This window comes from Equus asinus, chromosome 6 (genome assembly GCF_041296235.1).
Source record: "Equus asinus isolate D_3611 breed Donkey chromosome 6, EquAss-T2T_v2, whole genome shotgun sequence".
NCBI classification, from domain to species: Eukaryota; Metazoa; Chordata; class Mammalia; order Perissodactyla; family Equidae; genus Equus; species Equus asinus.
In genome coordinates, this window is record NC_091795.1 from 40,720,954 (window position 1) to 40,739,475 (window position 18,522).

An 18,522-nucleotide genomic window follows, 5' to 3' on the forward strand; every position below is an offset into this window, starting at 1 on the left:
AGGCAAGACTAAATGCACCAACATATGTATAATGGGGAATACTCGAGGCAGAAAAGAGAAAGGAGCAGAGAAAATACTCAAAGAAATAACAGCTGAAATTTCCCAAATTTGATGAAAAGCTAATCTACACATTTGAGAAAATTAATGAACTCAACGTAGGATAAATTCAGAGATTCACACCAACACATCCTCATGAAAATGTTGAAAAACAAAAAGAATATCTTGAAAGCAGGAAGAGAAAACACATACAAGAGAACGCTAACAAGATTAATAGCTGACTTCTTATCAGAAATTATAAAGGCCAGAAGACAGTGGGAAGATATATTCAAAGTGCTGAAAGAAAAGATTGTCAACCAAGAATTCCAAAACAGCAAAACTAGCTTTCAAAAGACAAAATAAAAATATTCCCAGACATAAAAACACTGAGAATTTGTTGGTAGCAGACCCACCTCACAAGAAATACTGCAGGAAGTTCTTCAGGCTAAAAGCAAGTGACACCAGACACTAATTCAAATTTACATAATAAAACAAATGGTGCTAGTAAAAATAATTACATAGATGAATTACAAAAAGACAGCATACTTGCATACTTCTTTTCCTTTCTTCTCTTAACTGATTTTAAAAGAAATTATAAAGTAATATGTATATAATTGTATTATTGGGGCTATAACATATAGAAATGTAACATATTTGATAATAACATCAAAAGGAGGCAGGTGGGAGCAAAGCTGGAGTGGAGTAAGGAAATGATACTAGATGGTAACAAATCCACAGAAACAAATAAAGAGAATAAGAAGAGGTAAATCAGAAGATTAATATAACAAGCTCTATAAATAAATACTTGCTCTCCCTACTTCTCTCAGCTTGTTAAAATACATAAAATTATATAAATAATTATAACAAGGTAATATATTCTTGGGTTTGTAACACATATAGGTGTCGTACTAATAAGTATAACAATAACAGCATACAAAATAAGAAGAGGGAATAGAACTATTTAAGAATAATGTCTCTATCACACTAGAATTAAGTTAGTATAAATTGGGAGTATTTCTGATAAGAGAAACTTTGTAAGTGCTAGAGCAACCACTAAGAATATAACTTAAAAATTACCTAAAAAATCATTCAAGAAATTTAAAATGTCACACATTTTTTACAAAATATTTTAGATATAAAATATTAGAAAATATTATTTATATTTATATTATAATTTTATATTTACATATATTTATTATTTATTATATATTCACATATTTAATATAATAAATATATTTAATCAATTAATATAATAAATATTATATTTAATCAATACTAATTAAATATAATTATATTTTATGTTGTATTTATTACATTAAATAATATGTATTATTTATAATATAAACAATAATATAAAATAAATATTTTAGAAAATATTCACTTAAGCGGTAAGCAGTAAAGGAAGAACAGAACAAAAACGATATGAGACATAGGAAAAACAAAAGGTAAACCAGCAATTGTAAATCTATGCTTATCAATAATCCCATCAAATGTGAATGGATTAAACAATCACATCAAAATGCAAAGATTATCAGTCTGAATTTAAAAAAAACAGATCCCACTATAAGCTGTTTAAAAGAGACACACTTTAGATTCAAAGATACAAACAGGTTGAAAGTACAGGGATGAAAAACGATATACCATACAAGCAGCAACTGTAAGACATGAAGTGAGTGCCCAAACTGATATAAGACAAAACAGAGTTTAAAACAAAAAAAGTTACTAGAAGTACAAACAGGGACAATTTATTACAACAAAAAGGTCAATTCATCAGGAATATATAACAATTATAAACATAAATGTACTTAATATCATAGTCTCAAATACACAAAGCAAGTCTGACAGAAAAGAAGGGAGAGACACACAAACACTAACAGTTGAAGACTTCGATACCCTACTTTGAAAAATGGAGAAAACAACTAAGCAGAATTCAACAAAGATACCGAAGACCTGAACAGTATAACCCACTAGAACTAAGACACGTATAGAACACACCACCTAACAACAGCAGAATGCACATTCTTCTCACATGCAAACTGTACATTCTACAGGATAAACTATACACTAGGATATAAAACAAGACAAAATTTAAAAGAACTGAAATCATTCAAAGTATATGTTCTCCAACAAAAATGGAATCAAATAAGATAGCAAGAAGAGAAAATTCATGAATATGTGGATATTAAAAAACAAATTCCCAAATAACCAAGAGGTCAATGAAAAAAAATTACAACGGAAATCAGGAAATACTTTAGATGAATTAAAACAAAAACACAACAAACCAAAACTTAGGGCATGCAGCTCAAGTAGTGCTTAGAAATTTATCAACGTAAACACCTATATTAAAAAGATCTCAAATCAACAGCCTAACCTTTCACCATAAGAAACAGTAAAAAATACAAACTAAAACTGAAGCAAGTGGAAGGAAGGAAACAATAAAGACTAAACTGGAAATAAATGAAACAGAGATTTAAAAGGTAAAGAAAAATAGAGTTTAGAAAAAGTAGAGAAACCAAGTTTATTTCTTTGAAAAGATCAACAAAATTGACAAAATTTAGCTAGATTCACCAAAAAAAGATAGATAAAGAAAATTCAAATTACTAAAATCAGGAATGAGAGAGGGGGCACTACTACCAACCTTACAAAACAAAAAGGAATATATCAGAATACCATGAACAGCTATATGACAACAAATTAGATAATCCAGCTGGAATGGACAATTCCATGAAAGACAAATTATGAAAACTGGATCATGAAAAATATAACATCTGAATAGACTTTTAGCAAGTAAAGAGACAGAATTAGTAATTTTAAAACTTCTACAAAAAATTGATCAGGCAGCTTCACAGTGAGTTCTAGCCAAGAAAAACTAACCCCAATCCTTTACAAACTCTTCCAAAAACTAGAAGAGCAGAGAATGCTTCCCAACTCAACTTATGACACTAGTATTACCTTTGTACCAAAGTGAAACAACAACAAAAAAAATCACAAGAAATCTACACACCAATATCTATTATGAACATAAACACAAAATTCCTCAAAAAATTACTGGCAAAAGGAATCCAACAACATACAAAAAGGAGTATACATCATACCTGAGTGGCATATATATAACCAAGAATGCAAAGTTGGTTCAACATATGAAAATTAATATGCAACATATTATTAGAATAAAGAACAAAAACCATAAGATCACCGTTAAAGACACAGAAAAAATATTTGATAAAATCTAACACCCTTAACACAATAAATATGCTCTAAAAACTGCAAATAAAAGGGAACTTCCTCAGCGTGATAAAAAACATCTACAAAAGTCCCATACCTAATATCATACTTAATGATAAAACACTTGATATAGTCCCACAAAGACCAACACAAGACAAGGATGTCTGCTCTTTCCACTTCTATGCAACACTGTATTGGAGGTTCTAGTCACAGCAACTGGGGAAATGAAATATATCAAAGGCATCCATATTAGAAAGGAAGAAGTAAGACTATCTCTATAGGCATACCTTGGAGATATTGCAGGTTTGGTTCTAGACCACTGCAATAAAGCAAATATCGCAATAACATGAGTTACACAAATTTTTTTGTTTCCCAGTGCACATAAAAGTTATGTTTAGGGGCTGGCCCATGGCCGAGTGGTTAAGTTCATGTGCTCCGCTTCAGCGGCCTGGGGTTTTGCCACTTCGAATCCTAGGTGCAGACATGGCATTGCTCATCAAGCCATGCTGAGGCGGTGTCCCACATAGCACAACCAGCGGCACTCACAACTAGAACATACAACTATGTACTGGGGGACTTTAGGGAGAAGAAGAAGAAAAAAAAAGGGAAAAAGAAGATTGGCAACAGATGTTAGCTCAGGTGCCGATCTTTAAAAAGGAAAAAAAAAGCTGGGGCTGGCCCTGTGGCCGAGTGGTTAGGTTCACGCCCTGTGCTTCGGTGGCCCAGGGTTTCACGGGTTCAAATCCTGGGGGCGGACATGGCACTGCTCGTCAAGCCATGCTGAGGCAGCATCCCACATGCCACAACTAGAGGGACCCACAACTGAAGATGCACAACTATGTACCAGGGGGCTTTGGGAGAAAAAGGAAAAATGAAATCTTAAAAAAAAAAAAGTTACGTCTACATTATACTGTAATCTACTAAGTGTGCAATAGCATATGTCTAAAAAAACAATGTACATACCTTAATTTAAAAATATTTTATTGCTAAGAAATGCTAACCATCATTTGTGCCTTCGGGGAGTCATAATCTTTTTGCTGGTGGTGGGTCTTACAAAAACGCAACGGCTGGCCCAGTGGCGCAGCGGTTAAGTGCGCATGCACGTTCTGCTTTGACGGCCCAGGGTTCGCCAGTTCAGATTCCAGGTGTGGACACACGGCACCGCTTGGCAGGCCATGCTGTGGTAGGCGTCCCACATATAAAGTAGAGGAAGATGGGCACGGATGTTAGCTCAGGGCCAGTCTTCCTCAGCAAACAGAGGAGGATTGGCAGCAGTTAGTTTAGGGCTAATCTTCCCCCAGAAAAAAAAACGCAATATCCATGAAGCGCAATAAAGCAAAGCACAATAAAATAAGCTATGCCTGTATTTGCAGATGACATGATCTTGTATATAAAAATTATAAGAAATCCACACAAAACTTATTTGAAATAAGAAAGGTTAAGCAAGGTTGCAGGCTACAAGATTAACATAAAAAATTCAACTGTATTTCTTTACACTAGCAATGAATATTCCAAAAGTGAAATGAAGAAAACAACTTTTTACAATGACATCAAAAACATTAAAATACTTAGAAGTAATTTAACAAAGTGCAAGACTTGTATACTGAAAACTATAAAATATTGTTGAAAGAAATTAAGAAGACCCAAATAAATGGAAAAACATCCCACGTTTATAGATCAAAGTATTTAATATTAAGATGGCAATACTCTCAAATAAACAGACATCTCATGTTTATAAATCAAAATATTTAATATTATTTAAGATGGCATACTCCCAAAACAAATCGACAGACTCAAGGCAATCTGATATAGGCTACAACACGGATGAAACTTTGAAGACACTATTCTAAGTGAAATAAGCCAGTCACAAAAAGACAAATACTGCATGATTCCACTTATATGAGGAACCTAGAGTAGTCAAATTCATAGAGATAAAAAGGAGAATGGCAGTTGACAAGGGGTAGCAGCGAATAGGGAGTTACTATTTAATAGATACAGAGTTTCAGATTTACAAGAAAGAGTTCTGTGGATAGACGGGTGGTGATGTTTTGCACAACAATGTGAATGTATTTAATGCCACTGAACTGTATACTTAAAAATGGGTAAAATGGTAAGTTTTATATTATGTGTATTTTATCACCATTTAAATATTAAATTTTTAAAAAGAAGAAAAACAGATGAAGTGGATATCATCAAAATTAAAAACTTTGTACTGCAATCAATATCATCAATTAAGAGACTAGACAACCCAGAGTGGGAGAAAACTTTTGCAAATAATGTATCTGATAAAGGACTTGTATTCAAAATATATAAAGAACTCTTGCAACTCAATAACAAAAAGATAAATAACCCAATAAAAAAGGGAGTGAGAATCTGAATAGACATTTCTCCAAAGAAGATATACAAATGGCCAATAAACACAAAAAAAGATGCTCAACATCAGTGGCCATTAGGGAAATGTAAGCTACAACCACAAGATACCACTTCACACCCACCAGAATGGCTATAATCACAAAGACAGAAAATAACAAGTGTTGCTGAGAAAGTGGAGAAATTCGAACCCTCATAATGCTGGTGGGAATTGTAATATGGTGCACACTCTTTGGAAAACAGTTGAGCAGTTCTTCAAAATGTTAAACATTGTTATCAAGAACCAGCGATTCTACTCCTAGATATATATCAAACAGATGTGAAAATATACATATTCACAAAAACATGTACATGAATGTTCACAGCAACTTTATTCATAAGAGCCAAAAAAGTGAAAACAACCCAAATGTCCATCAACTGATGAATGGGTACACAAAATGTGACATATCCATACAATCTACTATTATTGGCAATAAAAAGGAATGAGTACTGATTCATGTTACAACATATAAATCTTGAAAACATACACAGTGAAAGAACCCAGTCACACAAGATCACATATTGTATGATTTCATCTATATGAAAATCTCCAGAATAGGCAAATTTACAGACACAGTGGGAATGCTGAGGGAGGTGTGGAGTGGGGAGTGACCACTAACAGTTACAGGGTTTCCTTGGGAGTATAAAAATGTTCTAAAATTAGAGTATAGTGATGTTTGCACAACTCAGTGAACTGTACACTTGAAATGGATGAAGTGTATAGTATGTGAATTACACCTCAATAAAGCTGTTTAAAAAAAGCTACTGACAGATGGTTTTAACTTTTATTCTAAATAAGTCATTCTTCCTCCCAAAGCTCTATCTCGGTTGCTTTTGTTATTTATCTGAACACTTTAAAAAAGAGGGAGATTTTTCTTGTCCAGCGGGTAAAAGCGTAGAAGTCATTCCCATTTGCACAAGAAAAGAGCTAAACAAACTGAAAATCAACAGCTCTTCTTAGATCCATCAGAGAACTGAGTTCACAGGGTAAACCACCAGCCAGAAAACTGGAGAGAGAGGAAAATACAAAGAATCACAGATTATGGGGAGCAGAAGCTGCTGAAGCCAGGAACTGGTAGGAAAAATTAAACTGCATTTGACAAACTGCTAGGGGCTAAGAGCATGGACTCACTTTAGAGATAAAAACTCCTGGGGCCCAGCCTTAGGGGAGGACCCCACATTTTCATGAGTTTTACTTCCAGAAGCCCCACAAGGATCTCTGGATAAAGATGGAACAAAAATACCCTCATATTTCTGGCAGGAGGAGGGGAAAAGTAGCCATTTTAGAAGCAGCCCAGAGCCCTCTGTTCTCCGTAATGAAAGACTGACCTCAAAGGAAATTATATTACCAGAGCCTGAATTGGTTTTACCAGAACCTACCCAACCTGGGAGAAGAAAAATACCCAACTCCAGCCCCCTCTAACCTTCCTGTTTCACCTACGTAGGGGTAAGATGCTGAGAAGCACTTGTAAATATAACAGTCCAGGGACGCAGGCTCACTAAAAGACTGAGACCTAATCACAGGATTATTATAATGCAGCCTCTCCCCTCCACACATTACCACTACATCAACAGGGCTCCTGTATAACAACAGGAGGTTACAGATGAAAGAACGCAAGCAAGGCTCAGACTATTTAAGAAGGAGTCTCAAGGGAAACCAAAAGACAACAGGAGAGACAAAAACAAGGACATGAGAGGAAATTTTAGCGTCTGACACCACAGTTACAGCAAACTGTTTAACTTTTAGCAAGATAAACTTAAAACCTTACACCAAAGGTCTATTTACCTCAGTTCTTTTTACCTAATACATCATGTCCAAGGTTCAACAAAAAATCACAAGGCATGTTAAAAGGCAAAAAACAATGTGAAGAGACAAAGCAAGAAATAGAACCTGACTCAGATATGGCAAAGATTTCGAATTATCAGACTAGGAATTTAAAATAACTATGATTAATAAGCTGAGAGCTCTAACTGAAAAAGTGGACATGTAAGAACAGATGAGTAATGTAAGCAGAACGATGAAAACTCTAAGAAAGAATCAAAACGAAATGACAGAAATCAAAAACACTGTAACAGAAATGAAGGATGCCTTTGATGAGCTCATCAATAGGCTGAACATGCCAAGGAATGAAATCAGTGAGCTTTAAGGTAGGTCAATGCAAATGCAAAGAGAAAAAAGAACATAATATCCGAGGACAATTTCAAAGGACGTAATGGCGGGGGTAAGGGGTGGGAGGAATGACACACTGCAATCTGAGAATTCCTTACGAAGCCGTGCTATAATTTGTACAAGACAGCCAGAAAAATACATTTTTAGACATAATGCCTTTCTCAAATCCTAGGGAAGTCCTCATCTCATCTCTGGGACCAGATCAGACATGAGCTGGGACCCTTAGATAGTTCTGACATCAAAATTACTTCTGATAAAATTAGGATATTTGAGGCCAGTCATTTCAACTATGCTCATCATTGAAATCCCCGGTAGAGAGAAAAGGCAAATATTACCAGTCTCCTGTTGCCACATTTTATTCCTGCTGTTTTCTTACCTTGGTTCTTCCCACTATTTATTCTTCTCCTCCCTCCTTTCCTCCATGCTCTTTGAAACCATTCTGCTATTTAATAAACAACCATTCTCAAATTTTTCATAGAATACTCTCTAACTTTTTGCCTTAAAAGAAACTTGATTTTCCCCTTGACAATACTACTACCCTTGCAGTCCTCTCCCATATACCATGATTCTAGAAACAGGCAGAGATGGAAGTTAGCATTTAACTATTTCTCATAACTATTTCCTTACCATTATTTTCCATCTTCCTCAAATAAACAAACAAACATACAAATAAAATCTTTTTGAGGTTTAGATGACACACAGCTTCTATATCATCCTCCATCTATCACTTTCTCCTTACAACTCCCAGTTGCTCCCATTCATTTGTTTTTGTTTTTGCTTTTGGTGAGGAAGATCAGCCCTGAGCTAACCTATGTTGCCAATCTCCCTCTTTTTGCTTGAGGAAGATTTGCTGAGCTAACATCTGTGCCAGTCTTCCTCCACTTTATATGTGGGATGCTGCCACAGCATGGCTTGATGAGCAGTGTGTAGGTCCGCACCTGGGATACAAACCCATGAACCCTGGGTCACTGAAGCAGAGCACACGAACTTAACCACTATGACACCAGGCCAGCCCTCTATTTATTTTTTGAAGACTTTAAGGTCTGGTTCACAGGCTTTCCCTAAACCCCAAATCCCACATTAATGAGAAGATATTTAAACACAGTTAACCAATCCAATAAGCTAGCCTCAAAATCTCAATTTACTTTACCCAGTGATCTGTATTCAACTTCTACTGTCCAATCCCAGGGCCATGCAATGGATCTAATCACCCTTCAATAAGATCCCCATTTAAATGTACTAACTCAATCTGACCAAAATTACCTATTCCTCTAGCTCTCTCAGTAACTTATACCCAGCTCACCTATTCAATCTCACAAATAAACCTCTGTTCCCTCTATTTTCTTCCAGACTAACAACTCTTCTGGCTTCTCTTCTTTCCCTATGCAGGCTGAAATCAACAGCTCATCACCTCCTCTCACTGATTCCCTTCCACTGCTTTCCTGCCACCACACCACCCACTCAACAAATCCCTCAACCAAGGATCAATCCTGTAATTGATCTTCTCTATTCCTGAGTTTTAGTAGAGAAAAATCAGAGTCTATATAGACTGACAACATTATAGAATCATCTCTAACCTCAACTACCTTCTCAGAACCACTTGCCAATCCTTTTGCTTGTCCTTGGTCAGCTCCATCTCCTATTCACTTCAACATAAATTCAAAGCCTCCACCAAGCCACTCTTCTCAAACCCCCTATCCCACCTCTACAACTTCTCACCTCCCTCAGCAGATAATCTTGCTTTCTACCTCAAAACTGATCTCTCAATTTCCTGTCTACAAACCTATTTGTATCCACTCATGTCCTTTTGTGCTCAATTAATTCCTTTTTCCCTTCAAGTCACAGAAAGGAATATAGAAACAAACTCTCTCTAATATTAGATTCTTTCATGTAATTCAGTTCTAAACATTGTCATGAAAAATGCAACGAAAAATCAAATGGTTCATCTAACAAAAGATCAGGGGATCTAGGGATAAATACACCTAATCTGAAGTTAACATTATTGCAGGAGTTCAAAAATAAAAAATTAGTTAGGCATAGCAAGATATTGTTAACAAGCTAGCCATAAGGACACTTACTATCTCCTTTCCTACTTACCCGCTAAATGTTTGAGAGTCTTGGGCACAGTGTCAGGAGATACCCTCAACATTCTGAGATCTGAAGAGTGATACTCCAACTCTCTGGCTGGCTCATGAGGAACAAATGGCGGCAATACAGATGAAAAAGACTGATTAATGTCCACATTAGAACGACCTACCTATGAAAAGAGATTAAAAAAATGAAGAAAATAAGATTAATTTTAGAGTTCATCCGCTAAAAAACAAACTTCATTTTTATGAAAATGAATACCAAGCAGTTACACCAGTTAGTTAAGATCATATTCTCAACCCTCCTAAATTCATATACAGGTCATATCTTGTTTGGTCAATACCAAGAAGGCTCTACAAACTATTCTGAGGGTACAGAAGTCTGCCTGTATAGAATATCCCAGATGGGAGGGCTAGAAGTGTTCTAGTACTCGCAAGTTTGCTCCTTATAATAGTATGATCCCTGCAGGATTTGAACTGTGATATTATTCTTGACAAGCTCAAGGATTTTTTTTTTTTAAGTAGGAGAGGTGTGTTGTGGAAAGGAAAGAGGAACAGAGGGAAAAGAGAACAGGAATATTTTCAAACTATCCACAAATGTTTAGAAGAAAAATAAAAGCATCAAAGAACTGCATCTGTGATCAGTTATGAAAAAACACAACTCCTCAAATTTCTTGAAATAAAAGTAGTGGAAAATATAAACTGATAGTGAAGTAAAAGTTAAATACTGAAAAAGAAGTTCCTAACGTTTCATAGGATCCCAACAAGTCCTTACAAGAAAAAAAAATTAGAAACCATTACTAATGATGTTAGTACATAAACACACACAATTTTTCACCAAATACAGAGTATACTTTCATATAAAAACAATATACTACTTTTAGGTTTCTTTATTCTCCTAAAAAGATTATTCTAGTGATACCCTGACTGGAGAGAGCCTAAAAATGTACATAAGCATGAATTTTTCTATCCTTTTTTATCAAAATTTTTTCACTGTGTAGTAATGAACATTCTTAGGAAGCTGGAGGGTGTGGAAAGGAATATTCTACTTCTACTGACATATAGGTTTCTCTAGACCAGTGGTTCTCAATTGGACGAGATTTTGCATGTACCCACCTCTCCCACCAAGGAACATTTGGCAATGCCTGGAGACATTTTTCACTATCATAACTTTGAGGGGAGGAATGCTACTGGCATCTAGTGAGTAAAGGCCAAGGATATTGCTAAATCCTAAAATGCACAGAACAGCTCCCATAACAAAGAATTATTCAACCCAAAATGACAATAGTGCAGAGAAACCCTGCTCTAAACATGGCACAAAGTTCTGTTTTCAATTAGCCACTCCTGAAGGAGAGTTTTTTGAAGTGCAGCTTATTAACATATATACTGTATATATGACAGATAGATACTTGTGTGTGTTTAATAATAGTTTTTCCCTACAGCTTCCAAATGTAGGAGGAAAGAATTTCTATTCCAACCTTGACTTCAATAAAACTTCATTATATCAAAGATTCAAAATATACAGATATTAGAGTAGGTAATACAAAAGAAAATGTAGAATGAAAAAGATGAGAAGTGTTTATTTAAGAGATCAGCAGATCTTCATTACTAATTGAAAATGCAAGGAATCAGGAGGGAAAAAATCACAAAGAAAAGCATTTAAACCTTGGGAGGAAACTATGTCTTTGGGGGGACAGAGGACGCACAAAACAAAAAGAAATCTAAAGAGTAAACCTTAAATAATATTTAGAGTTACATGGCCAAAATAAGGGATAATAAAACAGTATTTTATCACAGAGGCTAGAAGAATGTAATATGCTGCTACAGGAACAAGGAGAAAGAAAAAACAAAATAACAACAGAGAACAACAAACTACTGGTGAGAGCCTAGTAAGTCTAGTTTCAGCACAGTGAAGAGAACAAACAGCCAGGCACTATCTAAAGTGATATACCTTACCTCATTTAATATAACAATGCATGAGGTTGATTATTACTACTCCTTTTTCTCTCTGTAGATGAAGAGAATGATCCTCCAAAGTTACTTATTTGCCCAAGACACAAGGCTAGCAAATAAGTGAACAGGGTTTTGACTCCAAATCTCCACACTCTTTTCATTGCCGCAATCTACATCATACATCAGTGGATACCCAAATACTCATTTAGAGAATGATGGGTAGGTACCAAAGTGAGACAAACAAGTATGAATGACTCTTCTGAGACACAGATAAGAATAAGGAAGAAACCAAGGAGTTTCAAACCCCCTGAGAGCAAGCTGAGCCACACAGGAAGATAACTTCAATATCTGGCTCCTTGTTTCCCTAACATTGGCATTATGTAACTCAGAGATCATAGAATACAGCTAAGAGTGAAGGACAATACACAGTCCCTCACCTGAAAAACTATACTTAAGGCTACAGTTAAGAGCAAATAAAATTTGGAATAGTGGTCAGAGTTAATCTCAGCACATCACCACTAACTGAATACATAGCTTCATTTCTTTAAATAAATTGTATCTATATGAAAAGTTGATGTAAGTTACAAAAGTAGTATAATCAAAAAAATTAGAAACTTCTAAGTTGAAAATTGATCATATTTTGGGGATCGGCTAGGTGGTTAAGTTCACGTGCTCCACTTCAGCGCCCCAGGATTCACAGGTTCGGATCCCAGGCACAGACCTAGCACCACTCATCAAGCCATGGTATGGTGGTGACCCACATAAAATAGAGGAGGATTGGCACAGATTTTAGCTCAGTGACAATCTTCCTCAAGCAAAAAGAGAAAGATTGGCAACAGATGTTAGCTCAGGGTCAATTTTCCTCACACACACACACACACACACAAAATTGATCATATTTTGTTTCTCAATCTTAGTGACACTGACTTTGACAACTCTCCTTTGCTCTTGCCAAAATAATGCAAAATCTTGGCCCTGGTTTCACTGAAGAATAGTTAAACAGGGAGGCAGTACATAACTAAGCTTAGTTTCAAATACTAGTTCCCCTACTAGCTAAACAACCTTGAGCAAGTTCCTTAACCATCTAAGTGTCAATTGTAAAATGGGATGATGATAATCCCCAACAATCCTACCTGATAGGATTGACCAAAGGACTAAACAAATTGATGTACAGAAGTAAAACTGTTAGCATAGTATTTGAGCACAGAATATTAGCTATCATTTTCATACCCATTGTTATTAATTAGAATTAAATAATGCTTACTTTACAATGTTGAAGAAAATAAAATGAACCTAACAGTTCTCTCTATTAAAAATTTCTATAAATTCAATTATAATAAGGAGGAAAAGTTCATCACAATATCTGTTCATTTTCTCTTATCAATTGCCTGAAACTAAAGGTCTAAATATGGTTCCAACCTAAACTAATAGCTTTCCAATGACGTACTAATCTTACTCATCAGAAAATAGGAAAAGAGGTCAGCAACATGGCGGCATGAGCTCACCTGGGACTCTCTCCCCTCGAAAGTACAACCAAAAAGAACAAACGCTTTCCAACCAAAAAAACAATCTTAATAACAGAAATCGTCAGAGACCCACAGCAGCCAAATGACGGAAGGCAGAGAGACTGCAGCCGGCCTGGGAGGATCTGGAACGGGGGTAGGAGAGAACTTTGCTCTCTCCCCTAAGGACTGGGATCCCTGCCACGGGTGCAGGAAGGAGTGGGGGAGGGGCCAAGCATGGGGGATAGTCCAGGACGCCCACCACCCGTGCAGCAGAAACCCTCCAACAGGGCAAAGCTTTCCCGTGGGGGAGCCCCAGCAAGCCAGGGCCTCAGGAGACCAGAAAGTCAGATCTGAACCAATACAGGTCACGCAAGTGAAACTGCCCCTCCTCCCCCAACCCACGCTGGGTGCCGCCTTCTTGGCTGCAGGTGCAGGGCTCAGAAAACAAGCCTCTCGACCCCCATCTAGTGGCGACAGGCTGTAATTGCAGCCAAATAATAGAATCATGTGCAAAAACCGCTGCTCTACCATCCAGCAATTTATAAAAGCTCCAGTCCAAAAGGAAAACAATAAAAATACAGAAGTAGGTCCTGAGGGCTTGGAAATGGCTAAACTAAGTGAAGAGGAGTTCAAAATGGCTATCCTCAAAATATTCAATGAGGTAAAGGGAAATATAGAGACACAAGTCAACGAGTTCTGGAGTTACTTCACAAGAGATTGAAATTGTAAAGAAGAATCAATTAGAAATGCTAGAGATGAAAAATACAATGGATCAGATAAAACAGAATACGGATTCACTGAATGCCTGTGTAGACAGCATAGAGGGGAAAATTAGCATAATCGAAGACAGACAGGCTGAATGGCTCCAGACAGAGGAAGAAAGAGAACTAAGAATTAAAAAAACTGAAGAAAATCACAGAGAAAAAGCTGACTCAATGAGAAAACGCAACTTAAGAATCATCGGAATTCCTGAGGGCATGGAAAAGGAAAATGGAGGAGAAAGTGTGTTCAACGAAATAATAGAGGAGAACTTCCCAAATCTAGGGATTGAGAGAGAAATGTGTGTGGAGGAAGCTTTCAGCTCTCCTACATTTTTCAATGTAAAAAGACATACTGCAAGGCACATAGTAGTAAAAATGGCAAAAATGAAGGACAAAGAAAGAATACTCAGGGCAGCAAGACAGAAGAAACTAACCTACAAAGGAACCCCCATCAGACTTTCAGTGGATTTCTCTACAGAAACCATACAAGCTAGGGGAGATTAGAGTGACATATTCAAAACTTTAAAGGATTAAAATCTTCTGCCAAGAATACTCTATCCAGCAAAAATATCCTTCAGATATGAGGGAGAAATTGAATCTTTTCCAGACAAACAAAAGCTGAGGGACTTCGTAGTCTCACGACCTCCACTACAAGATATCCTCAAGAAAGCTCTCATACCTGAAAAAAGAAAAAAAGGGAGTAAGGGGTCACAAAACACAGAGTAGGGAGACAAATAGATAGAATCTGAATAGGATAGCAAATATTCAACTATAGCATTAGGATAAAGGGAAGGAAATCACAAAAGCAGAGACAATCTTATCATTCTAACCACAAACTCACAACACAAGTTGGAATAAGAGATGAAAATAATAATTTAGGAGGGGAGGAGGAAAGGGACTGAAACAGTCTAGGCTAAGGAAGTAAGAGACCACCAGAAAATGGACTATGTTATACATGAGATTCTGAATACAAACTTCAGGATAGCCACTAAACTAAAAAACAGAACACAGACACAAAACACAAATAGGGAAAAGTCTAAGAAACCCAGCATACGAAATTGCAGAAGTCAATGGGTAGGCTAAAACACACAGGACGAGAAACAAAGGAAACACAGGAAAACCAGAAAACAAGCAACAGAATGACAGCATTAAGCCCTCATGCATCAATACTCACCCTCCATGTAAACGGATTGAACTCTCCAATAAAAAGAAACAGAGTGGCAAAATGGATTAAGGAACAAGATCCAACAATTTGTCGCCTCCAGGAAACACACCTCACGTCCAAGGACAAACACAGGCTCAGAGTGAAGGGGTGGAAGACAATGCTCCAAGCTAATAGCAAACAAAAGAAAGCAGGTGTTGCAATACTTCTATCAGACAAAACAGACTTCAAGATAAGGCAGGTAAAGAGAGACAGAGAGGGCCAATATATAATGATCAAAGGGACACTTCATCAAGAAGAAATAACGCTTATAAATATCTATGCACCCAACACAGGAGCACCAAAGCTCATAAAGCAACTATTAACAAACCTAAAAGAGGATATCAAAAATAACACAATAATAGTAGGGGACCTCAACACCCCACTCACATCAGTGGACAAATCATCGAGACAGAAAATCAACAAAGAAACAGTGGAGCTAAACGAAAAGCTAAAACACTTGGACTTAACAGACCTATATAGAACACTTCATCCAAAAACAGCAGAATACACATTCTTCTCAAGCACGCATGGAACATTCTCAAGGATAGACCATATGTTGGGAAACAAGGAGAGCCTCTACAAATTTGAAAAAAAATTGAAATAATAACAAGCATCTTCTCGGATCATAATGCTGTAAAGCTAGAAATTAATTACAAGAAAAAAGCTGAGAAAGGCACAAGGATGTGGAGACTAAACAATATGCTATTGAACAAGCAATGGATCATTGAAGAAATTAAGGAAGAAATCAAAAAATACCTGGAGGCAAATGAAAATGATAACATGCCATACCAAGTCATATGAGGATGCAGCAAAAGCTGTATTAAGAGAAAAAATTCATCACAACTCAGGCACATCTTAACAAGAAAAATCCCAAATCAGCAATCTTAAAGTACACATAACCAAATTAGAGAAAGAAGAACAAACAAAGCCCAAAGTCAGGAGAAAGAGAGAAATAATAAAAATCAGAGCAGAAATAAATGCTATTGAAACAAAAAAGGCAGTAGAAAGGATCAATGAAACAAAGAGCTGGTTCTTTGAGAAGATAAATAAAATTGACAAACCCCTAGCCAGACTTACAAAGAAAAAAAGAGAGAAAGCTCAAGTAAACAAAATCAGAAATGAAAGAGGAGAAATAACAACAGACTCCACAGAAGTACTATGGATTATAAGAGAATACTGCGAAAAACTATATGCCAGCAAAATGGATAACCTAGAGGAAATGGATAAATTCTTGGACTCCTACAATCTCCCAAAACTCACTCAAGAAGAAGTAGACAATTTGAACAGACCAATCACAAGGAAAGAGATAGAAACAGCCATCCAAAGCATCCCAAAGAATAAATCCCCAGGACCAGATGGCTTTCCTGGGGAATTCTACCAAACTTTCAGAGAGGATTTAATACCTATCCTTTTCAAGCTATTCCAAAAAATTAGGGAGGATGGAACACTTCCCAACACATTCTATGAGGCCAACATCACGCTGATACCAAAACCTGACAAGGACAGCAGGAAAAAGGAGAACTACAGGCCAATATCGCTGATGAACATAGATGCAAAAATTCTCAACAAAATTTTGGCAACCCGAATACAGCAATTCATCAAAAGGATAATACAGCATGATCAGGTGGGATTCATACCAGGGACACAGGGATGGTTCAACATCCCCAAATCAATCAACATGATACACCACATCAACAAAGTGAGGAATAAAAACCACATGATCAGCTCAATAGATGCAGAGAAAGCATTTGACAAGATCCAACAGCCATTTATGATAAAAACTCTGAACAAAATGGGGATAGAAGGGAACTACCTCAACGTAATAAAGGCCACATATGACAAACCCAGAGCCAACATCATACTCAGTGGGCAAGAACTGAGCGCCATCCCCATGAGAACGGAAGGAGACAAGGATGCCCTCTATCACCACTCTTATTTAACATAGTTCTGGAGGTCCTGGCCAGAGCAAACAGGCAAGAAAAAGGAATAAAAGGAATCCAAATGGGGGAGAAGAAGTGCAACTCTCACTGTTTGCAGACGACATGATCTTATATATAGAAAACCCCAAAGAATCCATTGGAAAACTTTCAGAAGTAATCAACAACTACAGAAAGGTGCAGGGTATAAAATCAATTTACATAAATCAGTAGCATTTCTATACTCTAACAACGAACTGAAAAAAAAAAACTCAAGAACACAATACCATTCACAATCGCAACAAAAAGAATAAAATACCTCCGGGTGAATTTAACTAAGGAAGTGAAAGACCTATACGATGAAAATTACAAGGCTTTTCTGAAAGAAATGGATGACAACATAAAGAGATGGAAAGACATTCCATGCACATGGACTGGAAGAATAAACATAGTTAAAATGTCCATACTACCTAAAGCAATCTACAGATTCAATGCCATCCCAATCAGAATCCCAATGACATTCTTTACAAAAATCGAACAAAGAATCCTAAAATTCATATGGGGCAACAAAAGACCCCGAATTGCTAAAGCAATCCTGAGAAAAAAGAACACAGCTGGAGGCATCACCATCCCTGACTTCAAAACGTACTACAAAGCTACAGTAATAAAAACAGCATGGTACTGGTACAAAAGCAGGTGCACAGATCAATGGAACAGAATTGAAAGCCCAGAAATAAAACCACACATCTATGGACAGCTAATCTTCGACAAAGGAGCTGAGGGGATACAATGGAGAAAAGAAAGTCTTTTCAACAAATGGTGCTAGGAAAACTGGAAAGCCACATGTAAAACAATGAAAATTGACCATTCTTTTTCACCATTTACTAAAATAAACTCAAAATGGATCAAAGACCTAAACATTAGGCCTGAAACAATAAGACTGCTAGAAGAGAATATCGGCAGCACACTCTTTGACATCAGCTTCAAAAGAATCTTTTCGGACACCATAACCCCTCACATGAGGGAAACAATAGAAAGAATAAACAAACGGGACTTCATCAGACTAAAGAGCTTCTTCAAGGCAAGGGAAAACAGGATTGAAACATAAAAACAGCCCACTAATTGGGAAAAAATATCCACAAGTTATTTATCCGACAAAGGGTTAATCTCCATAATATACAAAGAACTCACACAACTCAACAATAAAAAATCAAATAACCCAATTACAAAATGGGCAGGGGACATGAACAGACATT

The 18,522-nt window shown here is 36.5% G+C and overlaps 1 protein-coding gene across 9 annotated transcripts in view; it reads right to left on the reverse strand.

Annotated features, from left to right (window-relative positions):
• ALMS1 (ALMS1 centrosome and basal body associated protein) overlaps nt 1-18,522 on the reverse strand; it is a 251,540-nt gene that overhangs the window by 191,618 nt on the left and 41,400 nt on the right. For all 9 annotated transcript variants that reach the window (XR_011503935.1, XM_070511957.1, XM_070511958.1 and 6 more), the window contains one exon: nt 9,938-10,097. Coding sequence is in view for 8 of the 9 variants with exons in the window: in XM_070511957.1 (XP_070368058.1) it covers nt 9,938-10,097 (160 nt within the window). In the remaining variant the exon portion in view is untranslated. The remainder of the gene's footprint in view (nt 1-9,937; nt 10,098-18,522) is intronic.